Source organism: Scyliorhinus torazame, chromosome 22 (genome assembly GCF_047496885.1).
Source record: "Scyliorhinus torazame isolate Kashiwa2021f chromosome 22, sScyTor2.1, whole genome shotgun sequence".
In the NCBI taxonomy this organism is placed as follows: Eukaryota; Metazoa; Chordata; class Chondrichthyes; order Carcharhiniformes; family Scyliorhinidae; genus Scyliorhinus; species Scyliorhinus torazame.
The window spans coordinates 96,937,016-96,962,803 of NC_092728.1; the positions used below are offsets into that span (position 1 = coordinate 96,937,016).

A 25,788-nucleotide genomic window follows, 5' to 3' on the forward strand; every position below is an offset into this window, starting at 1 on the left:
AAAGAATAGTGCATTAATGCTGTAAGTATTACCAAAGGACGACTTTGAGAGACAATTTAAAAATTATATTCCTGATAAAAGAAATGAGCAAACAAGAATTTCAACAGAATTATTCCTCAGACCAGTGGAACTTATTTTATGATGTATTGAAAATACGGATTGAGGTTATTAATAGCAAAAAGAACAGATGCTGAATACTCTATACATACATACATACATGGTAATGTGACATGCTTAGCTAATATTATCTCAAAAGGATCACATTTCATTTCCTTGAAGTGCTTGTATGTTAAGACTATAGATATGCAAAAACAGCTGGCAAAAAGAATGCTAGGGAATAGACAAACCAATCCTCGGTCTATCAGATAAGAAAAAAGGAAGCCGGAAATAGATCACATAGCCTAATTTTTTTACTTATTATAAATATGAATTTGGACCATATTCTGCACATGATGGTCCGAGGAAACAGAAGAGCTCCTACGTGACTGCTTAGAGACAGTGGACTGGTCCATATTTAAGAACTCAGCGACCAACTTAAATGAGTATGCCACCACCGTCACAAACTTCACATCAGCAAATGCGTGAACGACTGGTGCCAAAGAATGCAGTACATACACCCCCCAACCGGAAACCATGGATCAATTGCGAGATTGACTCCCTACTGAAGGACAGGTCTGAGGCGTTCAAGTCAGGCGACCCTGACTTATACAAGAAATCCAGGTACGACCTCCGCAAAGCCATCCGAGATGCCAAGAGAGAACATCGGACCAAGCTAGAGTCACAGACTAGCGTTACAGACTCTCGGCGGTTGTGGCAAGGCCTAAACAACATAACGGGCGACAAAGCGAAGCCGAGCAGTATCTCCAGCAGCAGTACACCCCTCTCCAATGAACTCAATGCATTCTATGCTCGGTTCGAGCAGGAAACAAACGATCAGCTGTTGAGTGTCCCAGCAGCCCATAACACACCCATACCCACCAACACAGCTTCTGAAATCAGATCGGCCTTCCTGAAAGTGAATCCTCGGAAGGCGACGGGTCCGGACCAGCTGGCAGATGAGTTTGTGGACATCTTTAACCTGTCCTTACTCTGCTCCGAGGTTCCCACCTGCTTCACGAAGACCACCATCATCGGTGCCAAAGAAGAAGCAGGCAACGTACCGTTGCTTGTAGGACGAGATCCTACAAGCTGAATTCAGGGAGTTGGGAGTTAAACTAAAAAGTAGGGCCTCAAAGGTAGTAATCTCAGGATTGCTACCAGTGCCACGAGCTAGTCAGAGTAGGAATGTCAGGATAGATAGGATGAATGCGTGGCTCGAGAGATGGTGCACGAGGGAGGGATTCAAATTCCTGGGGCATTGGAACCGGTTCTGGGAGAGGTGGGACCAGTATAAATCGGACGGTCTGCACCAGGGCAGGACTGGAACCGATGTCCTATGGGGGGTGTTTGCTAGAGCTGCTGGGGAGGGTTTAAACTAATGTGGCAGGGGGATGGGAACCGATGCAGGAAGTTGGAAGGTAGTAAAACAGGGACAGAAACAAAAGGCAGTAGGGGGGAAAGTGTAAGGCAGAGAAGCCATAGTCAAAAATCAATAAGGGCGACAGTAGAAGGTACAGTGACTGAGGGGAGCTCAGTGAATAGGACCAATAATACTAAAAGGAATAAAACGGGAAGTTAAAAACATTAATGGTAAGTGACATGGCAGGTTGTTACATTAAGATATGGGTTCAACAACAAGGAAAATTAGGAGAAAAGTTGAGGAAATATAACTTAGGAGAGGTTACTGGTTGAGGTGTTAAGATTCAAAACAGAGGTAAAAAAGCCAACATAAGTGTACTTTACCTGAATGCTCGTAGTATTCGGAATAAGGTAAATGAGTTGATGGCGCAAATCATCGTGAATGACTATGATTTAGTGGCCATTACTGAAACATGGTTACAGGATGGTCACGACTGGGAGTTAAATATCCGAGGGTATCAAACTATTCGGAAGAACAGAGTGGATGGTAAGGGAGGTGGTGTAGCTCTGTTATTTAAGGATGACATCCGGGCAATAGTAAGGGATGACATCGGTGCTATGGAGGATAAGGTTGAATCCATTTGGGTGGTAATCAGGAATAGTAAGGTGAAAAGGTCACTGATAGGAGTAGTCTATAGGCCACCAAATAGTAACATTATGGTGGGACAGGCAATAAACAAAGAAATAACGGATGCATGTAGAAATGGTACAGCAGTTATCATGGGGGATTTTAATCTACATGTCGATTGGTTTAACCAGGTCAGTCAAGGCAGCCTGGAGGAGGAGTTTATAGAATGTATCCACGATAGTTTCCTAGAACAGTATGTAATGGAACCTACGAGGGAATAAGCGGTCCTAGATCTGGTCCTATGTAATGAGACAGGATTGATTCAGGATCTCATAGTTAGGGATCCTCTCGGAAGGAGCGTTCATAATATGGTGGAATTTAAAATACAGATGGAGGGTGAGAAGGTAAAATCAAACACTAGTGTTTTGTGCTTAAACAAAGGAGATTACAATGGGATGAGAGAAGAACTAGCTAAGGTAGACTGGGAGCAAAGACTTTATGGTGAAACAGTTGAGGAACAGTAGAGAACCTTCCAAGTGATTTTTCACGGTGCTCAGCAAAGGTTTATACCAGCAAAAAGGAAGGACGGTAGAAAGAGGGAAAACCGACCGTGGATATCTAAGGAAATAAGGGAGAGTATCAAATTGAAGGAAAAAGCATACAAAGTGGCAAAGTTTAGTGGGAGACTAGAGGACTGGGAAATCTTTAGGGGCAACAGAAAGCTACTAAAAAAGCTATAAAGATGAGTAAGATAGATTATGAGAGTAAACTTGCTCAGAATATAAAGAGAGTAAAAGTTTCTACAAATATATAAAACAAAAAAGAGTGGCTAAGGTAAATATTGGTCCTTTAGAGGATGAGAAGGGAGATTTAATAATGGGAGATGAGGAAATGGTTGAGGAACTGAACAGTTTTTTTGGGTCGGTCTTCACAGTGGAAGACACAAATAACATGCCAGTGACTGATAGAAATGAGGCTATGACAGGTGAAGACCTTGAGAGGATTGTTATCACTAAGGAGGTAGTGATGGGCAAGCTAATGGGGCTAGAGGTAGACAAGTCTCCTGGCCCTGATGGAATGCATCCCAGAGTGCTAAAAGAGATGGCTAAGGAAATTGCAAATGCACTAGTGATAATTTACCAAAATTCACTAGACTCTGGGGTGGTCCCGGCGGATTGGAAAGTAGCAAACGTGACACCACTGTTTAAAAAAGGAGGTAGGCAGAAAGCGGGTAATTATAGGCCAGTGAGCTTAATTTCGGTAGTAGGGAAGATGCTCGAATCTATCATCAAGGAAGAAATAGCGAGGCATCTGGATGGAAATTGTCCCATTGGGCAGATGCAGCATGTGTTCATAAAGGGTAGGTCGTGCCTAACTAATTTAGTGGAATTTTTTGAGGACATTACCAGTGCGGTAGATAACGGGGAGCCAATGGATGTGGTACATCTGGATTTCCAGAAAGCCTTTGACAAGGTGCCACACAAAAGGTTGCTGCATAAGATAAAGATGCATGGCATTAAGGAGAAAGTAGTAGCATGTATAGAGGATTGGTTAATTAATAGAAAGCAAAGAGTGGGGATTAATGGGTGTTTCTCTGGTTGGCAATCAGTAGCTAGTGGTGTCCCTCAGGGATCAGTGTTGGGCCCACAATTGTTCACAATTTACTTAGATGATTTGGAGTTGGGGACCAAGGGCAATGTGTCCAAGTTGCAGACGATACTAAAGCAAAAAGTACAGGAGGATACTGGAAGTCTGCAGAGGGATTTGGATAGGCTAAGTGAATGGGCTAGGGTCTGGCAGATGGAATACAATGTTGACAAATGTGAGGTTATCCATTTTGGTAGGGATAACAGCAAAAGGGATTATTATTTAAATGATAAAATATTAACACATGCTGCTGTGCAGAGAGACCTGGGTGTGCTGGTGCATGAGTCGCAAAAAGTTGGTTTACAGGTGCAACAGGTGATTAAGAAGGCGAATGGAATTTTGTCCTTCATTGCTAGAGGGGTGGAGTTTAAGACTAGGGAGGTTATGCTACAATTGTATACGGTGTTAGTGAGGCCACACCTGGCGTATTGTGTTCAGTTTTGGTCTCCTTACGTGAGAAAGGACGTACTGGCACTGGAGGGTGTGCAGAGGAGATTCACTAGGTTAATCCCAGAGTTGAAGGGGTTGGATTACGAGGAGAGGTTGAGTAGACTAGGACTGTACTCGTTGGAATTTAGAAGGATGAGGGGGGATCTTATAGAAACATATAAAATTATGAAGGTAATAGATAAGATAGATGCGGGCAGGTTGTTTCCACTGGTGGGTGAAAGCAGAACTAGGGGCATAGCCTCAAAATAAGGGGAAGTAGATTTAGGACTGAGTTTAGGAGGAACTTCTTCACCCAAAGGGTTGTGAAACTATGGAATTCCTTGCCCAGTGAAGCAGTAGAGGCTCCTTCATTAAATATTTTTAAGATAAAGGTAGATAGTTTTTTGAAGAATAAAGAAATTAAGGGTTATGGTGTTCGGGCCACAAAGTGGAGCTGAGTCCACAAAAGATCAGCCATGATCTCATTGAATGGCGGAGCAGGCTCGAGGGGCCAGATGGCCTATTCATGCTCCTTAGTTCTTATGTTCAATGACTACCGCCCGGTGGCTCTGACTTCAGTCGTAATGAAGTGCTTCGAGAGGTTGGTCCTGAAGTGCATCACCTCCATACTCCCAGAATGCCTGGATCCCCTGCAATGTGCATACCGCCGCAACCGGTCCACAGCAGACGCCATCTCCTTGGCCCTACACTCATCCCTAGAGCATCTTGACATCAAGGACTCCTACATCAGGCTCCTATTTATTGTCTACAGCTCCGCCTTCAACACCATAATCCCAGCCAAGCTCATATCAAGACTCCAAAACCTAGGACTTGGCTCCTCACTCTGCAACTGGATCCTCGACTTTCTGACCCACAGACCACAATCAGTAAGAATAAGCAACAACACCTCCTCCACAATAGTCCTCAATACCGGGTCCCGCAAGGCTGCATACTTAGCCCCCTACTATACTCCCTGTACACATTCGACTGCGTGGCAAAATTGGGTTCCAACTCCATCTACAGGTTTGCTGCTGATTTTGAATAACGAGTCAGAATACAGGACGGAGATAGAGAACCTAGTGGAATGGTGCAGCGACAACAATGTAATCCTCAATGCCAGCAAAACTAAAGAGCTGGTCAGTGACTTTAGGAAGCAAAGTACTGTACACACCCCTGTCAGCAGCAACGGGTGTTGGTTAGTGGGGATGGCTGGTAGTTTCAAATTCTTTGGAGTACACATCTCCAAAAATCTGTCCTGGTCCTGGTCCACCCACGTCGACGCAACCACCAAGAAAGCACAACAGTGCCTATACTTCCTCAGGAAACTAAGAAAATTCGGCATATCCACGATAACTCTTACCATAGAAAGCATTCTGGGCGCGATTCTCCGAAATCGAGGCAAAGTCCCGACGCCAGAGTGAAAACCGGAGTGTTTCACTCCGCCGTCGGAGCCCGCTCCCAGCCCCCGGGGGGCCAGGAGCGGCGTCGCGTATTTTACATGCGCTGGGCCTTGGCGGCGCATAAAAACCGACGGCGCATCAATGATGTGGTCGGCGTCGCGTCAATGACGTCACCCGCGCATGCGTGGTTGCCGTCCTCCCTGAGGCCGCCCTGCAAGAAGATGGCGGATGGAACTTGCGAGGCGGCGGAGGAAAGGAGGTCCTCCTTTAAGAGGCACCGATCGTGGGCCAGACCCCATCGGAAGCCCCCTCTGGTGCAGGAACCCCCCTCCCCCAGGCCGCCCCCCCCCCCCCCCCCCCCCAGCGTTCCCGCGCAGTTCCCTCCGGCAGCGACCAGGTGTGGACGGCACCGGCGCGAACCTGTCGTGTTGGGGCGGCCGCTCGGCCCATTTGGGTCGGAGAATCGCCGCTCGCAAACGGTGAGCAGCGATTCTCCGAGCGGCCGGGCGTGATTCTTGCGGCGCTGGTTTGGGCGGTGGGGGGGGGGGGGGAAGAATCGCCTGCGGGTGTCGGGGCGGCGTGGCGGGACTCGCACGGCGCCCCGGCAATTCTCCCACCCGGCGTGGTAGTGGGGTGGGCTGGGAGAGAATTTCGGCCCCTATCTGGCTGCATCACAGCCTGGTATGGCAACTGCTTGGCCCAAGACCGCAAGAAAGTTCAGAGTCGTGAACTCAGCCCAGTCCATCACACGAATCTGCCTCTCATCCATCGACTCCATCTGCACCTCCCACTGCCTGGGGAAAGCGGACAGCATAATCAAAGACCCCTCACACCCGGCTTACTCGCTCTTCCAACTTCTTCCATCGGGCAGGAGATACAAAAGTCTGAGAACATGCACGAACAGACTCAAAAACAGCTTCTTCATCGCTGTTACCAGACTCTAAATCGACCTTCTTATGAACTGACCTCATTAACACTACACCCCTGTATGCTTCATCCGATGCCGGTGTTTATGTAGTTACATTGTGTACCTGGTGTTGCCCTATTATGTATTTTCTTTTATTTCCTTTTCTTTTCATGTAATTACTGATCTGTTAAGCTGTTCGCAGAAAAATATTTTTCACTGTACCTCGGTACACGTGACAATAAACAAATCCAAATCCATATTTTACAGCCATTTCCAGCTGTAGTAGTTCTGACAGCATGATATTATTGTCAAACTGCCTTAATCCACATGAGGTTTAGCACATTCTTTTCACATAATACTTCTTTGTAAAAATAAAACATATTGGGGACCCCATATAACATTTACGAGAAAGCCTTCTGCAATGCAAATGTTTTATAAGAAAGACTGCAGATGGGAGATTTTTGGGCAAACATATTTAAGGATGATCTTATGAACTATGTTTTATGAGATCAAATAATGTTAGAATCTTTCCACAACTTTTTGTTCAGCTTGGGCTGGATTTACTGTTTGGGAGACTATGGCGATATTCTCCGTCGGCCAATGCTGAAATCAGGAAACGCGATTGGGAGATCGGTCATGAGGCTGGCTGAATGAGTCCACCTACCCACCACCCTCCTAACTTTCCCCCTCCCCCAAAACCAGTCTCCACCCGCCAACGGCCCATCCAAGGGCACCGGCCACAGTAGCCCCGGCAGAAGGATGCCGGAGGGGGCCACGGAGCGCACTGCTGGCATGGCTATCGCCAACCACCGGTAGCCCTGGCAGCAGGGCCGGGCGCCAGCGCGAAAGGGGTGATCGACGGGATGCAGGTTGCCCCATGAGCACTGGCCCAAGACAGGCCGATCTTCACAAACCAAAAGGGGTTCCACTCGATGAATGTGCAGATGGTGTGTGACTATGAGATGAGCAAGTCTGCGCCCGATACCTGGGCAGTGTGCACAATGCCTTCATCCCAGTACACTCGACAGTTCCTGAACTCTTTGAGGCACACCCCTGGCTGAGGCGTTGGCTCCTGGGCGAAAGGGGATATTCTCTGCGGCCATGGCTGACGACGCCTATCCGGACGTCACAATGTAGCCATGTAAAATGGCTGCGTTCCGATTAATCTGGCCAAAACCCAGTTTAAAACGGCTAACCCGAAAGACTGCTGGGAAAAGCAGCCAAGAAGACACAAGCAGGCAGCTGCAGACAGTTTTGCATATTCGGCTCTGGGAAGGTAGCCCAGATCGATACTCAGGGCTATCAACAGCCCATCAACCCAGGTATTCGCAGTTGCATTCAGGACTGTTTGCAGCCCATCTATTCAGACATCCACAGTTAAATCGGCTATCCCCGGGAACAATTGCAACATATTAGCAATTGAATACCGGGCCAGACCTGTCAGCGCCTGCAGTGGCTGAAACGAAGACAGGTGAGCGACCACCCCCCGATCGAGGAATCGCCTCACCATTAGACACATCGACCCCAGAGATTGGGGACAGATCCAATCACTTGGGACTCAGGGTCAAGGGCCGCCCCGGGCGGGAAGCCCCTGGGCCCTATAAAAGTGAGGGTCCAAGTTCAGATCTCTCCCTCCCTCCTCTTCGCCTGCTCGAGACCTTCGGAAGAACAGCAACCGGCAAGTGTAAGTTTGAATCCAGCGATCGCTATCTAATAGAGACTCCTATCCACCGACCTGTAGCAGCCTTTTGAATCCCGCGGGCCAGATCCGATTGGATAAGCCTTTCATTTCCCTTACCTGGTGGGCTCTTCCTAAAGTTACGTATTGGCCACCCTGTCCCGCCCTACACCCCCTCCCCGGTCGACCGCTCACTCCCTTTTACAGCACCCACCGCGTGAGTTGGCGGGGGTTAGGGTGGGCATCAGAGCGGTGAGCGCTGCCTGAACTACTGGGATTGCTGGTGTCCTGGCCTCGCCCACCACCCGCAGAGTGCCCCAGGCCTTGGACATCATGACCCATGGCCGAAACCCTCTCCCCAAAGGCCTCCACCGTGGATACCACCCATGAGGGTGGCACACATGGTTGGCACCACCTCCTGCATGCGCTAGGTGGTTGAAAACTCCCCCTCATGCAGTCCCTGGCTCTGTGACTGCATCTCCACTATCGATGGGATTGATCTGGCCAGAGACCCAAAACCTATCTGGATAGCAGCTAGTTTCTGCATTCGGGCCACCCTCCAACCATCTGTCCCCTCGGGAGTTCCTACCTCCACCTGCTGTATAGCAGCACTGTGTATCGTGCACAACAGATAGTGCAACAGGAGCCTTTTGACTAACATGCCCAACGAAGGTGAGTGTCTCTGGGATGGTGGAGAGTGTTGAAAGACATGTGTTTTGAAGTCAGTGTCGTCCTTGAACTGATGCTCGGGCTGCGGGTCGAGGGCTCCCGTTGCTATTGTGTCCTCCGTATTATGGGGGTCCCTGTGGGGATGGGTGGCGTCTCCCTATTATAGGGGTCCTGGGAGTCTGCCTATTAGAGTTTCCTGGGGGAGGGGTCTCCTTAATACAGGGCTCCTGGTTGGGGGGGGCTGCTTAATACAAGGGTTCCTGGGGGGTCTTCCTAATGTAGAGATTTGGGGGGGGGGGGGGGGGGGGGGAGGGCTAGTTCTCCCCCTTATAGGAGTCCCTGGGAGGGGGGTGCAGTTCAGGGTGGGTTTGGGATGTGGGGTGCAGTGGCGGGCTGTGGGACCTCGCTAGCAGGCCGCCTGCTCAAAATAGCAGCCCAACAGCGGGATTCCCTCGTATTCCTCGCCATGCATAAATTTGCATGGCAAGGGATATGGAATTGCTTCCCGGTGCTCCATAGCGCGCATACGTGGACCCCCGGCACACGTTCTGACGCCGGTATCAGCAGCGTGAAGCGCTCCAGTGCCGTGCTGACCCCCTGTGCGGCGCAGGATTGCTGCTCCCAGGGGCCTGTTGACGCCATCGTAAAACACGATGGTGTTTACAACGGCGTCAACACTTAGCCTCAGGATCAGAGAATCCCGCCAATTATCTTCAACATTAAGAACAATTCCCATAAGTAAACTTTTGTGTCTACAAAAAATCAATAAATCATGTTCCTTGCATTCGTCTGCAACTACCTCCCTCACATTTTCTGTCAGTGTAAAAATATTTTGCAAAGTAGTTTAATTGCCACAACAAGATCAATATACCTTATCATTCATTTGACAGCAGACAATTCACTATTTTAGAATGCTGAGCTTGGATGCAAATTACAGCCAGCTTTAATTTAAAAAACTAAATTCTTACCAGATATGCAATAACTTCATATCCTTGTTCCTTTAGCCAGACCAGAATGCATGAGGTGTCCAATCCACCACTGTAGGCTAGAACAACTGTACCTTTGGATTGAGACATTGTGTCTTCAGGAAGAAAAAACACGAGGCCATTAGACAATGCTACAATTGGCAAAGGAACTACATAAAATAACTTCTTCTGAAAATATTCTGCTTTTTAACCTTTACAAGTTGCTAAAAGAGAGTGGGCTGAATTCTGACTTCAGCAAAACTAGTGCTGCACCTGGGCCGATTCAGCTACTGTTAAGGGGCTAGCTCCGGGAGCGCCACGTGGAACACAATCGATTCCAATGTGAAACGGCGCTGGATTTGCCGGCTTCGTGATTGTCACTCAGGAGGCTGGCAAGCTGCACACACACACTTCACCCCCCACACACATCATCCCAGTCAACAAGATGGCAGCGAGGGGAGCGGCGCCCGTTTCACGGATGCCGAGCTGATGACCCACCTGGACGAAATGGAGGAGAGGCGGGCCACCCTGTACCCTGGCCCGGGAAGGAGGATGCCAGTCGCCTCCTTTCGTTGTGCCTGGGCGTAGGGGGCAGAATGGTCAGCGACACCAGCAACATTGTCCAGACTGGCCAGCAGTGCCTGAAAAAACTGCACGACCTCCTCAGGGCGGCCAGGGTGAGTAGGCAGCACCGTGACCCTGGCACCAACCCTCGTCCCACACACACACCTGTAACTCTAGCCCCCTCCCCCAACCCAAAGGGCGGCCGAACCCCCACCCTGCACCACATGCTGGTACCCACTGACGCCACCAACTAACCAACTCCTGGGCTGCATGCATTGGACTGTCTAACACGGTCGGTTTCCATTTGCTGCCGCCTACCCAGGAGAAGGTCATCCATAACCGCCGGGTGTGCGAGGAAACTGGGGGACCGCGGGATCTGCGGCCCCTGACCATGGCAGAGCAAAGGACCCTGCATGTGGTTGGTGGCCCGGAAAAGGAGGTTGCCAGAGTGGGGATCAGTCACGGGCGAAAAAGTGAGACCCTGCTGAGTTGCGGATCTCGGTGACACATATCAGCATCCCCAGAACTACCCCCATCCTCACCCTTACCCTCAACTACACTCACCCTCACCAGCCCCTCACCCTCATCAGCCCCACTCCCACCCGGCCTGCGGTCTAATCATGTGTCTTGTAGGAGCTGCTGAAGATGGGGCAGGTCCATTCGGTGGCATTGCCCAGGCACTGGTCGACATGGCCCAGACTCAATGTGGCCCAGTCCCAGAGGAAGATGGCGTAGTCACTGGCTGATGTGACACAAACCCAGAATATGGTGACAGAGTCAATGGTGATGTGGCGCAGTCCCAGACAGAGGTGGTCTACTCCCTGTGCTCCATAGCCGCGAGCATTCAGACCCTGGTCGAGACCAGAGAGGGCCTCCAGGACTCTCATGAGATTCAAGAACCTCACCCCGACACAAAGTTGCTGAATCGCAGCACTTGGGAACAATTTAACGGAAAGTGTCCCACTTAGGGCGCATAGCAGGATATTTCTCGGCATCTGCAGCGCCAAGAATGACCCCACTATCTAATGGGACTGGTTTTTCATGGACTTCATTTCCTGCATTGACGAGCTCAGGACAGATAGAGATCAGGGTGTCATTAGCATCCCCACCCCTCGTTTTCCGATTCTCATGGGATTTTGCGCCAACATCACACTTTGGGCACATGCCGGTTGTGGGGGCAAAATTGCCCGCATTATCGTTATTTCTAAAGCAAAACAGATTATCTGGTTGTTATCACATTGCTATTTGTAGGGTGTTTGCTCTGAAGAAATTTGCTCCTCTGTTAAAACAGTGACTACACATCACAAAAGGATTGCATCGGCTGTAAAACGCCTTGAAATACCCGCGCTCATGAAAAGCACGATATAAACGCAATTTCTTTCACTTCATAGATGGTGCCTGGTCTCCTGAGCAGTTCCAGAATGTCCTGTTTTCATTTCCATAGGCCGGCCTTTTCCGCTCTCATTTTCGTTGAGTGGGTTCGGCCATGGGGGTGGAATATCTCACAAAATATCCAAATCGCATTTCATGCCGATACAAACGCGTGAGATAATTCTTCCCTCCTCCACTTGGCAGACACGGGAAGAACATGCAGACTCCGCACACAGTGACTCAATCGAACCTGGGACCCTGGCGCTGTGAAGCAACAGTACTAACCACTGTGCTACCGTGCATATCTGGCATATGGGGCTGGATTCTCCACAGCCCCGTGCCAAAATAGTGTTTGGCGCGGGAGCGGAGAATCGAAGCTCCCGACCGAATCAGGTCCGGCGCCGCTCCGGCGATTCTCTGGACCCCGGAGAATCGCGCATCTGTGAATTACGCCGTGTGACTGGGGGGCCATTGCCAGAGGCTCTCCCAGCGACACTCCGCTCCTGGCCGAGTTCCCAACGGCGTGGAACTAATGTGGTATGGCCGGTCGGACTCTCACGCCGCGACTGCAGACTCAGTCCGTGGCCGCCCTGGTGGGAAGACGGGGGGGGGGGATCGAGCACTGGAGGGGCCTTATGGGCGGCCGGGGCCGGTCCAATGCAGCGGCGCGCGAGCAATCGGGGGTGGCCTAGTTTGTTAGTGTTGGTCCGTGGTCCGACTCTGCCATGGCGCTCGGCACGGCCGCTGGAGGCCGCCACCGTGCGCATGCGCAGACTCGGAACCAGAAGTGCGGGGGCCTGTATCCGCAGCCGAAGCTGCATAAAACTCCCCCGGTTCCTGCTAGCCCCCAGGAGGCAAGTGAATCACCTTTTATATAGCCCCTTTTTGGGAGAATCCAGCCCATGGACTGTGATTCCTTAGCTCCATTACACTCTAACGCGTGCGAAACGAGACCGGTGAATAGTGGGGAGAGGCTGAAAACAAGAACCGCACCAGCCGCCAAATAGTTTACGATGCAACCGGCATGCTTACGTAGACGAAATTGGAATCTCAACATAGCATGGCGAGAAACAAATTATCAACCCTTAAGTCCTATTTCCATACAATTAATGGGAGCCACCCCTTATTCAACCGGTCCACTCCCGTGATTCATCGGCCTCCCTGGCAAGTGGCGCAGATTAGTACTTTTTAAAAAAAAGTGAACCTGGTGGAAGACCTTCAGTGGGGAGCCGAGGAGGTGAGCAACCATCTTTGCTCCAAGGCAATGAGCCCAGAGGCGCTGGGCTTGCCACCCCAGTGCTCGGCATGGGGTGGGGACCATCTGCAGGATGGGCCGCCATGGGAGGCGGGGGGGGGCGGGGAGAAAAGCACAAGGGGTGTAACTGGAGTAAACCACGTGCAACACTGTCATGCCAATCCCTGGATCATGTGTATCCATTCTGGGGGCAACCCTTGTCCCTGCCCGACAACCCATTGACCACCCTTAATCCACACCGACTGCCGAGGCCGTGCGGCCGAAGTCTACTGCTAATAGGGAATTGGCAATCGTGGTTAACTGAGGACTTCACACAATCCAAGGGAATTCCCGTGGGTGGGCCATGTAGGAGTCATTGCCTAGAATCCCAAGCAAACCGTGATGCCTGGACACTGTGCCTAAACACTGAAGGAGGCAACACCACACATGCAGCAGCCAAAACCTGAACATCCAGGGGATGGAATACAGCTCTGGGGACATGTACATGGCCGAAGGGTGGGTGAGTGCCACAAGAAGGGACCAGCGCCCGATCCAGGTGACGTTATGAGTGGGTGTCCGGAGTACAGGGAGCCCACGGCGGTTGGGAGTGCTTGGGCAGGGTGGTGGGGAGGGAAGGATCAACAATGGAATGGAGGGGCCCTGGGCAGGAGACACCACTGCTTGTCAGGCTAACACCCTCTCCCAATGCCTTACAGATATTGAATACTATGGCAGGGCTTTTAGACCCAGCAGAACTTGTTCTAGTGGTACTGCTGCTAGGCCGGGCGGCCAGACGCCAGAGACAGCGGCAGCAGATGCTCAAGACGGCGGACCACATGCCAGGGTTGGACCCAGAGTGGGAGTCACACAACGGCCCAGGATGTACAGGTGTCGCTGGTCATTTGAACAGTGACGGACAGCACGTCACACAGGAGGCTCCGCCTCAACAAGGAGACAGTGCAGTACCTGTGCCATGCCCTCGTAGACTTGACACCACATGGAGGAGGAGGACTCCCGCTCCCCCTGGCCGTCAAGGTCACCGCAGCCCTGAACATGTACGTCACGGGATCATTCCAGGGCTCGAGCAGGGACCTGTGGCATCTCGCAGGCCACAGCCCACAAGTCACGGAAGTTACTGTTTGCCTGGGCGGAAAACTACATCAACTTTGACATGGGCCCAGCAAGATGCCCAGGCAGCAGGATTCTCCGCCATTGTCAGGATGCCACAGGTCCATGTAGCCACCTGGGCTGTCATTGAGAAGTGCATCAGATTCCTCAAGATGCGGTTCCGATGCCTCGACCGCTTCGGTAATACATTCCAGTACACCCCCCATAGGGTCACCCACTTTCGAGTGGTCGGAGGTGTCCTCCTCCACAACCTCACACAGCAGTGGGACGACGAGATGGAGGTTGGTGATGAGGAACATGTGGTCACCTCCGAGGAGGACGACGATGATTAGGCGACGCCAGACCAGTAGGGGCTGGAGGACAGGCAGCAAGCCTTATACTCGCCCAATTCACATAGGATGTGGCCTGGTCCGTCATCGCTTCCTTACGCACCACTGTAGTGATCTGCATATCTGTACATACATAAGAGGTTAATGAATAGTCATTACAGCTAAGTGATCACTAGATGGCAGCACAAGCAAGGGGTACAAAGACAGCCTTAATCTGAGTTCCCGCATCTGTGTGTATTGTGACTAGTGACCAGAGGTGTAGAGGTTTTTTAAAATAGATTTAGAGTACCCAATTCATTTTTTCCAATTAAGGGGCAATTTAGTGTGGCCAATCCACCTAGCTTGCACATTTTTGGGTTGTGGGGGGGCAAAACCCACGCAAACACGGGGAAAATGTGCAAACTCCACACGGACAGTGACCCAAAGCTGGGATCGAACTTGGGACCTCAGCGCCGGGAGGCAGCAGGGCTAACCCACTGCGCCACTGTGCTGCCCAAGGTGTAGAGAGTTAGCTCAGAGTGCAAGTGTAGTTTATCATAGTTTATTCTTATTTAGTTAATAGCTGGAAAAAGTATTGAAGAATCAAACTCACAAGTTTATTTGTTTAGTTACACGATAAATTATTTGCTTTCATTGAACTACGGGTGTGAATCAACATCGAGTTTAAGAGCATCTTGGTATAAAGCAAATGAATAACATATATTACAGTAAGTAATATAACAAGTCCCCTTCCCCCAGTGCCCTCAATGATCCACGATGTGCTTTGCCTTCCTAGCTCTATCGCTACGTCTAGGTGTAGCCCCAGGGTGCACATCAGAGGTGGAGGCAGCCAGCTGCTTATCTCATCCTGTGGCATTCGATGCCCCTGGCGGGCGACCTCTGGGGCAGGAGGGCCTCTGCGCACTTGCCAGCGGCTCATACACAGCTGTGCCACCCTGTTCCAGGTGCTGAATGGGAGATGCGGCCTCATCAGAGGGGTGGAACTCGGGGGAGCTGTTGCCACTCCATGAGATGGGTCCCCATTGCACCCAGCGCCCCCTCCTCCCGGTCAGTGCCCATAGGGCACTGGGGTTCAATTTGGGACGGAGGGGCGGCTAGTTGGAGCCACGGCTGCCTACATCATCTGGCTCTATTAGTCCTGGTGGCTCCCCATGGTTTGCACCATCTTCCTCGGGGACTGGGACATGCTCTGTAGCGCCTCGGCAATGCCTACCTGCGACAAGCTCTGTAGCGCCTTGCCCATTCTTATTAGAGAGTGGGACAGGTCCCGCAGAACCTCATCAACATCAGCATGGTACTGGGTAACATCCCCCAGTGCCAGTGAGTCAGACATTCTGTCGAGACCCTCAGCCATGGCCGTTACTGACTGCGCCACGCCTTGGACACCTTCACTAACGATGCCGACATTGTGTAATAGGCTCTCCACTGCAGTTGCCACCCTAGCAAAAAAAAAATGAATTGGGTACTTTAAATTTATTTTTTTTTAAAAGGTTGCCCACCAGGCCAAATGTCAGAAAATTGGCTGCTGCTTCACTCAATGAAAGTTGAAAAGCTTCACACCAATTCAGGAGATCCGTGTCTGAACTGATTAAGTCTCCTTTCAACATCTGACTAACTGTTTTTCCACTCTAAAAGGGGAGTCCACCAATCAGAACCCTGATGTTATACTATATTGCCTGCTGCTATCAACAAATTCAGCACTACCAGGTTCCAATCGGTTCTTCCACACCAGTCACCTCTCAGTATAGGACCCCCCCATTAGCCAGGGCCCATGCTGTAGCGTTGTGTGTTTCATTGTAGGTCTGCCTCTGTTGGTGAACTATTGTGCATTGGGGAGGCCTTTAAAAATGGTGCTCCCATCTTCGAAAAACGAAGTTGCTGGCTGGGCAGGTCTTCCGCCAATGCGAAGTTATAGTACCCGCCCTTTTAGGGTTCTGAGCCCAAGTCCCGAATGATCCACTCAGCATATCACCTTCATCGGAATTGGCAAAAGCCAACATTGAAGCCACAACTTAAATGCCGATTTTCCCACCCGCTATCGGTCTTTGCTGAGTTGAGAAAAAAATATTTTTTTATGTCATGAAAATAAAGCTAAGGCACTTTAAGGCTTCGTCATCAACACTGGGAAAGGAGCTAACGTTTCGAGTCCAATGACGCTTTGTCAAAGCTTTCTCTCCCTACAGATGCTGCCAAGACTTGCTGAGATTTTCCAGCATTCCCCTCTTTCGTTTCAGATTCCAGCGTCCGCAGTAATTTGCTTTTATCCAGTTAATAACAAAAGCAGGTTAGACGCCCTCCCCGCCTCCCTGCCAGTTGCAGGTTTTAGGTCCATTTGTGCTCGCAGGCAGGTCATCCTTGAGCACGCTGAACTGCAGAGGGGAAAATGCTCATCCCAAGGGCAATTAATGAGGACAGCAGCAGGGGAGCGAACCCAGCCAGCGCCCTTTGGGCTTTGCAAAAGTGACCCTCCGCCTGAGCAAGGCGGCAATAACCTCCGCCACTGGCACCATGAAGGCGCCCAACACGCGTTCTGTTTTTAAGGAATCGGTTGAAGACAGCTCTGCGAAGGATTTCAAAAACAACCAGCAGGATCGGCCAGCTTCCCGCAGAAGGTTTGCGTTTGGAATTGAAGAGATAGTAAAATGAAAATAATCAATGCACATATAAAAATATATATATATATATATATATATTGCAGCTGTGCATGAGGAAGAGTTTCCTGGTTTGAAGGAAAGTCAAGGTGTCAGGCGCCAGATTGAGATTTTTAAAAGCGAATCGACCCGATTTCATCTTTGCCTCTGGTTTAGTTTCATGTGTATATATTTACCTGTGCATTGCCCCCTGCCCCTGAGGTAGCTCACCTGGGTCGGTTGGTTGGTTTGTCCCTGACGCTCGCGCTATCCAACCCGCTCGCGCTCGTTCGGCTTCTGCGCACTCGGCTGCCGGCGCTGGGTTTTAAAGAGGAGGGGCGCGCGGGCTGAGGGGGGGGGAGGGGCCGGGTGGCGGGGAGGGGCGCGCGGGGCTGCTGATTGGCAGACGCTGGGAATGAGGCGGGGTCTTTTGCCTCCCCCCCCCCCTCCCACCCCCACCGCGAGTCCTCCTCCCCTGCCCGTGACCCATGACGTCACACACCGCCTCTCTCCCCCACCCCCTCTGAAGTCCGTTAAACGTTTCCAGCGTGGGCACCTCAGTGCGCATCTGGGCGCCAGGTGAGAGACGGGCCATTTCATTCCGGGAGCCGCAAGCGTCGGGTTCCAGACTTTTGGCCCGAAGCCAAACACTACATTTGGAGTGGCGACAGCGCAGCAGCAGGCCATTCGGCCCTTCATGCCCGCCTGTGCCGCACCCCCCCCCCCCCCCCCCAACCCCGTCAGAGCGGACGCCACCCGGCTCTTTCCCCGCGTCCCCTCCACCACATGTCTCTTTGGCTGCCTATCCAAATCTGTTTTTTTAAATAATCTTTTGTGCCACAAGTAGGCTTACATTAACGCTGCAATGAAGTTACTGTGAAAATCCCCTAGTTGCCACACTCCGGCGCCTGTTCAGGTACACTGAGGGAGAATTCAGAATGTCCAATTCACCTAACAAGCACGTCTTTCGGGTCTTGTGGGGGGATACCGGAGCACCCGGAGGAAACCCACGCAGACACGGGGAGGATGTCCAGACTCTGCACAGACAGTGACCCAGCGGGGAATCTAACCTGGGACCCTGACGCTGTGAAACAACAGTGCTAACTCCTGTGCTACCGTACCGCCCTTGAATGTCCTGTTTGTGTCTCAGGCAGCGTATCCCAGACGCTAAGCACTCCACTGGGTAAAATTATTTTTCACGCGGCCGTCAATTGGTTTTGCCAGTCACCTGAGATCACTGTCCTCCGGTTCTGACCGTGGGAGCAGTTCCCTCTGTCTACACTGTCCACGCCGCCCATGATTTTGAACACGTCCACCAAATTTCCTCTCAACTTTCACCTCCGTAAGGGGTGCATGGTGGCGCAGTGGTTAGCACTGCTGTCTCATGGCACTGAGGACCCAGGTTCGAGTGTGGAGTTGCACATTCTCCCCATGTCTGCGTGGGCCTCACCCCTACAATCCAAAGATGTGCAGGGTAGGTGGATTGGCCATGCTAAATTACCCCTATAATTTGAAGAAAAATAAAAACTTTCTCTTCTGTCAGGAAAATAGCCTTTGCTATCTATTCTCTCAACTGAAATCCCTCATCCGTATTGTGAAAGGAGGGACCATAGGCCTTTGAGAAAGAGAGCCAAACGGTGGTGATTTATTTCAGAGAATTTACAGTGCAGAAGGAGGCCATTCGGCCCATTGAGTCTGCACCAGCTCTTGGAAAGAGCACTTTACCCAAGGTCCACATCTCCAACCTATCCCCATAACCCAGTAACCCCTCCCAACACTAAGGGCAATTTTGGATACTAAGGGCAATTTATCATGGCCAATCCACCTAACCACATCTTTGGACTGTGGGAGAAAATCGGAGCACCCAGAGGAAACCCACGCACACACGGGGAGGATGTGCAGACTCCGCACAGACAGTGACCTAAGCCGGAATCGAACCTGGGACCCTGGAGCTGTGAAGCAATTGTGCTATCCACAATGCTACCGTGCTGCCCTGAGGGTTTAATCTGAGGGTTACCACACCTCCGGCAAGGGGTAAGGTTGAGAAGGCGAGGCCTTCGTGGATAACCTCATCTGGTACGAGAATTGGTCCTGCACTGTTGGTTGGCATCACTCTACATCAGAAACCAGCTGTTCAGCTAACCAAGCTAGCCGACCTCTCTATCCATTCCTCTTGTAATAAATTAGAATAATAAGGCAATAAGTATTGTATTAAGGTAATAATTTTCTACAAGGAAATGCTCAGCCACTTCCCCTGAATGTCAACAGATCCGCAATGGCCAAGTTTCCAGCTGTCAACGTCTTGTAAGTTACCATTGGGCACTAAGGGACAATTTAGCTAAATTGCATGTCTGTATGGCAAGCCTCAGTCTGTAGTATTCTTGCCTCTGAATCAGAAGGTTGTGGGTCTTGAGTCCCATTCCAGGACTTCAGCACAATAATCTAAGATGCTGCTCGAGTGTAGTGTTGCAGTCTTTCAGATGATATGGTTTTTTTTAGAAAAAAATATTTAATTTAAGCATTTGTAATTTTCACAATTTAACATGTTGATATTTCTAAAACAACCGCGAGGGTCAACGCACAAAATACCCCCTAAAAGAACAACAAACAATAAACCATGTCCCCCACTTCTCCCGCCCTGTCCCCAATTACTCGTATACTGAGTTCTCTGTCCTTATTTAACATTGCCATGCCTCCTGTTTTCCTCCCCGCACCGCCCATTTTCCCTTTCCCCCCCTTACCGCTGACGTTTAATTTTTGTTAAAGAAATCGATGAACGGCTGCCAACTACGGGCGAATCCCTGTATTGATCCTCTCAGAGCGAACTTGATTTTCTCCAGACTGAGAAACCTTACCATATCGCTGACACACACTCCTGACTTGGGGGCTCCGAGTCCCTCCGTCTCAGCAAGATCTGTCTCCCGGCCAGCAGGGAGGAGAAGGCCAGGATATTGGCCTCCCTTCCCCCCCCCCCCCCCCCTTTGCCCCTGGATCCTCCGACACCTCAAATATTGCCAATTCTGGACTCAGTTACCCTACCTTCCAGGACTTCTGACATAACATCCTCAAATCCCTGCCAGAATTCCCTCCGTTTTGGACATGCCCAAAACATATAAACATGGTTGGCCTGGCTACCTCACACCGTCCAAATCACCGTCCACCTCCTCGAAGAACCTACTCATCCGAGCTACCGTTATGTGGGCCCTGTGGACTACCTTGAACTGAATCAAGTGGAGTCTAGCACAGGACGAGGATGCATTTAGCCTTTTCAAGGCTTTTTCCCACAGTTCAGTTTCCAGCTCCCCTCCTAGCTCCTCTTCCCACTTCCTCTTCACCTCTCTGATAGGGGCCCCTTCCCACTCTAACAATTCCCTGTATATCTCCGAAACCTTCCCACCTCCAACCCCTGTTTTTGACAGCACTCTATCCTGTAGTCCCCTCAGCAGGAGGCGAGGAAAGCTTGGAACCTGCCTCCGTACAAAGTCCCGCACTTGAAGGTACCGAAACACGTTCCCACCCGGCAAATCAAACTCCTCCTCTAATGTCTCCAAGGTCGGAAAGCCCTCCTGGATGACTAGAACCCCAAACCTCTCAATCCCTGCCTGCTGCCATACCTTAAAGCCCCCATCCAGCCCTCCCGGGGCAAACCGGTGATTGTCACAGATCGGTGACCACATTGACACCCCCTCCAGTCTCATATGCTGCCTCCATTGCCCCCACACCCTTAGGGCTGCCACCACCACAGGACTTGTAGAGTACCGAGCTGGCGAGAACGGCAGGGGCGCCGTCAGTAAAGCCTCCAGACTCGTACCTTTGCAGGATGCTCCCAGATGCCTCCATCTGCTCCCCGATGCCTCCATCTGCTCCCAGACCGACCCCTCCCCCACTACCCACTTCCTGACCATCGATATTTTGGCAGCCCAGTAATAGTTAATAAAGCTCGGGAGAGCCAAGCCCCCTTCTCCGCGGGTCCGTTCCAGGAGTGCCCTCTTTACTCTTGGGGTTTTGCCCAACCATATGAACCTCGATATCGCCGCATTCATACTAGGGGCTGGTTTAGCACAGGGCTAAATCGCTGGCTTTGAAAGCAGACCGAGGCAGGCCAGCAGCACGGTTCAATTCCCGTACCAGCCTCCCCGAACAGGTGCCGGAATGTGGTGACTAGGGGCTTTTCACAGTAACTTCATTTGAAGCCTACTTGTGACAATAAGCGGTTTTAATTTCATTTCATTTTCATTTCATTTCTGAAAAAAGCCTTTGGGACAAAAATCAGGAGACATTGAAAAAAGAAACGAAGTCACGGAAGGACCGTCATCTTCATCGTCTTAACCCTCCCCGACAGTGTCAGTGGGAGCATGTCCCATCTACGGAAATCTCTTCACCCACTGTGGGAATCTTGGTTGGATGAACGATTTGATGGGCCATTGAAAGGTTCATTGACCTCAGCAAGGGAATTTCTGGTCTCGGAGTGAGCGGGATCAGAGAATCCCACCCCTTAACTCTGATTTTCTCCACAAACTCTGCCTGACCTGCAGTGTATTTCCAGCATTTTCTGTCTTTTTATCACAAAACAGGTGATCTGGTCATTATCAAATTGCTGTTTGTAGTTGTTTGCTATCTGCAAATTAGCAGCTGGGTTTCCTACATTACAACAGTAACTGTACTTCCAAAGCTGTAAAGTGCATTGAACTTCAAAAGGTGTAAAAAAGCAAGTTTTCTTTTTCTTTTATGACCACCAGGATCAACACTACAGTTACAATATCAAGGTAGGGACTAGATACCCTATGGAAAGTAGTTCACCTCCTGACTCTTTAAAGTCTCTCTACCATCCAAAGTGGTTAGCACTAGTACCTCACAATTCAATTCCTACCTTGGGTGACTGCCTGTGTGGAGTTTGTACATTCTCCCCGCCTCTGTGTGGGTTTCCTCCAGGTGCTTCAATTTCCTCCCACAGGCTAAAGATGTGCAGGCTAGCTGGATTGGCCAAGCTAAATGGTGTGTATAGGGCAGGGATGTGGGCCTAGGTGGTGTGTTCTTTTGGAGGGTCAGTGCAGAGTCGATGGGCCGAATGGCCTGCTGCATTGTAGGGATTCGAGGGTTCTATGATCTACAACAATTTTTTTTTTTTAATTTTAATATAAATTTAGAGTACCCAATTCATTTTTTCCAATTAAGGGGAAATTTAGTGTGGCCAATCCATCTAGCCTGCACTTCTTTGGGTTGTGGGGGCGAACCCCTCGCAAACACGGGGAGAATGTGCAAACTCCACACGGACAGTGACCCAGTACCGGGATCGAACCTGGGACCTCGGCGCCGTGAGGCAGCACTGATATCCACTGCGCCACAGTGCTGCCCTATGATCTACAACAATGACATGTATTTATATGATGCCTTTAACATAATAAAGCATCCAAAGCATTTCATAGGAGCATTGTAAGGATCCTATGTTCAAATCTGGTTTCCCCTGTGTATTCCCTTTATGTTTTGTTACCTTGGCTGTTACAATTTTTGTATCTGGACGATTACAGAAGCCCCCCCTGCCCTCCAACCCGGCAAGATGTGCTATTTGGTCTGGCCTCAGGAAACCTCCCCCCCGCCCCCTAGTGAGATGTGTTGCTTGGTTTGGCCTCAGTGATGACGCATTTTAATACGCTGTTTAAAATTCCCGGGTCTTACTGAACACTTGATGTTGATTGGTATAGATCGTTCTGCAATGTTCCTACTGTGTGCGGCTGTGTGTTTGCTTCAGTTTTGTTTTGGACAGGGCTGAAGAAGGTTTTGAATTTTCTCTCTTCCTGAAAGGTATAAAGCCCTCTTTATGGTCAGGTTGACCTGAAAGGAAGTTCAGTCCAGCGCCAGCTGGCGGCAGGCCATGGTTTAAAAAAAAAACTTTTTTAAATCTCATGTGGGGAATGTCGTTCTTATCGTGGAAAGGCTGCTAGACATTCTGCGGAAGCTGGAGACAGATGAGAATTGCACAAGCCTGGAGCTGTTCTTTTGGTTGAAGACTCAGGTTAATAAAAGTGAAATTGACTCCCCAGAGGAAGTCTTACAGCCTGAGAGTACTGATTGATTGCCCTTGCCAGAAGATCCAAACCAACTGGTGGTTTCAACATTCCACGTCCTGGGACGATAGCCGGCTACAATGACTTCGATATCAACAACAGTGACATTCATCTCTCTTTCTTCCATTTTTAATCCATATAATTTTACCCCTTTCCCCTCCCTTGTGTGTTTCTGTCTTGTGTGTTTGGGTAGAGGGAGGGATGGTAAAAGGAGGATGGGAGTAATAGGTTAGCTGGTCGATGTTCTAGTTTAATTATTGCATTTCTTATCTCTCTTGTTACAAATAAACAGACTTTTTTGTGTTTTACCTACATATCTGATGCCTGTAAGCCATGGAGCAATCACGGGTCAAAGAAAACATATACAAATTATTGGCTAATTCTCTTGTGTTGGGACTCCGGGGCTGGAATTGACCGTGCACTATCCCAAAGTGTCGGAATAGGGTCATCAAACTATTTAACACTGAGCCATGTAAGGAGATATTAGGACAGGCCACCCAAAGTTTGGTCAATGAGGTTGGCTTGAAGGAACATCTTAAAGTCTGAGAAAGTGATAGAGTGGCAGAGAGAAATTCCAGAGCTAAGGCCAAGGCATCAGCCACAACTGGTGGAGCAATTAAAATCAGGGATGAACAAGAGGCTAGAATTGGTGCAGTAAAGATACATCGGAGGGTTGTAGGGCTGGATGAGATTACAAAGATTGGGAGTGACGAGGCCATAGAGGGATTAGGAAACAAGGAAGGATTTTTTAAAATTCAACCACGAACCATTGTAGCTCAGCGAGGAAAAAGTGATGGGTGAACAGGCTTTGGTGCAATTCGGTAGGAGTATGGTGGAGCACTCACCACACTCTTGGATGAATTCAGCCACTGAAAAACTCAACAAGTTTGGCACTATCAAGGGCAGAGCACTCTGCATGATTAGTGCCCCTGCCACTCGATTCAGCATCCAACTTCTGCCTTAACAAACATACTGTTGCTGCAATATGTACTGTTCCCAGGATGCAATGGAGCAATTCAGCAATGTAATTCCATCAGTAACTCCCTCTGGTCTCTACACCTGGAGCAGCAATTTCATGGGACCATCATTCTGGTATCACCACTTTGGCATTTTCACTGGTCAATATCCTGCAGTTTCTGATACCACCATCATAGGACATAAGAACTAGGAGCAGGAGGAGGCCATCTGGCCCCTTGAGCCTGCTCCACCATTCAATGAGATCATGGCTGATCGTTTGTGGACTCAGCTCCACTTTCCGGCCCGAACACCATAACCCTTAATCCCTTTATTCTTCAAAAAACTACCTATCTTTATCTTAAAAACATGTAATGAAGGAGCCTCTACTGCTTCACTGGGCAAGGAATTCCATTGATTCACAACCCTTTGGGTGAAGAAGTTCCTCCTAAACTCAGTCCTAAATCTACTTCCCCTTATTTTGAGTCTATGCCCCCTAGTTCTGCTTTCACCCGCCAGTGGAAACAACCTGCCCGCATCTATCCCATCTATTCCCTTCATAATTTTATATATTTCTATAAGATCCCCCCTCATCCTTCTAAATTCCAACGAGTACAGTCCCAGCCTACTCAACCTCTCCTCATAATCCAACCCCTTCAGCTCTGGGATTAACCTAGTGAATCTCCTCTGCACACCCTCCAGCGCCAGTACGTCCTTTCTCAAGTAAGGAGACCAAAACTGGACACAATACTCCAGGTGTGGCCTCACTAACACCTTATACAATTGCAGCATAACCTCCCTAGTCTTAAACTCCATCCCTCTAGTAATGAAGGACAAAATTCCATTTGCCTTCTTAATCACCTGCTGCACCTGTAAACCAACATTTTACAACTCATGCACTAGCACACCCAGGTCACTCTGCACAGCAGCATGTTTTAATATTTTATTTAAATAATAACCCCTTTTGCTGTTATTCCCACCAAAATGGATAACCTCACATTTGTCAACATTGTATTCCATCTGCCAGACCCTAGCCCATTCACTTAGCCTATCCAAATCCCTCTGCAGACTTCCAGTATCCGCTGCACTTTTTGCTTTACCACTCATCTTAGTGTTGTCTACAAACATGGACACATTGCCCTTGGTCCCCAACTCCAAATCATCTATGTAAATTGTGAACAATTGTGGACCCAACACTGATTCCTGCGGGACACCACTGGCTACTGATTGCCAACCAGAGAAACACCCATTAATCCCCACTCTTTGCTTTCTATTAATTAACCAATCCTCTATCCATGCTACTACTTTCCCCTTAATGCCATGCATCTTTATCTTATGCAGCAACCTTTTGTATGGCACCTTGTCAAAGGCTTTCTGGAAATCCAGATACACCACATCCATTGGCTCCCCGTTATCTACCACACTGGTAATGTCCTCAAAAAACTCCACTAAATTAGTTAGGCACGACCTGCCCTTTATGAACCCATGCTGCGTCTGCCCAATGGCACAATTTCCATCCAGATGCCTCACTATTTCTTCCTTGATGATAGATCCCAGCATCTTCCCTACTACCGAAGTTAAGCTCACTGGCCTATAATTACCCGCTTTCTGCCAACATCCTTTTTTAAACAGTGCTGTCACGTTTGCTAATTTCCAATCCGCCGGGACCACCCCACAGTCTAGTGAATTTTGGTAAATTATCACTAGTGCATTTGCAATTTCCCTAGCCATC

General features: G+C 49.7%; 1 protein-coding gene and 1 long non-coding RNA gene across 3 annotated transcripts in view; one reads left to right on the forward strand and one right to left on the reverse strand.

Annotated features, from left to right (window-relative positions):
* Window positions 1–17,391, reverse strand: part of ass1 (argininosuccinate synthase 1) — a 165,691-nt gene extending 148,300 nt beyond the window's left edge. The window contains exons 1-2 of one of the 2 annotated variants that reach the window (XM_072488677.1): window positions 17,269–17,391; window positions 9,785–9,897 (exon numbers count right to left, since the gene is read on the reverse strand). In XM_072488677.1, coding sequence (XP_072344778.1) covers window positions 9,785–9,892 — 108 coding nt within the window. In that variant the 5' untranslated portion in view covers window positions 9,893–9,897; window positions 17,269–17,391. The other variant, XM_072488678.1, reaches the window with a different exon arrangement.
* A 162-nt stretch (window positions 17,392–17,553) lies between these two features.
* On the forward strand, window positions 17,554–23,410 carry LOC140398847 (uncharacterized). The gene is made up of 2 exons (XR_011937592.1): window positions 17,554–17,616; window positions 22,840–23,410. It is a non-coding gene; the product is annotated as an uncharacterized lncRNA (long non-coding RNA).
* Window positions 23,411–25,788: the final 2,378 nt, after the last annotated feature.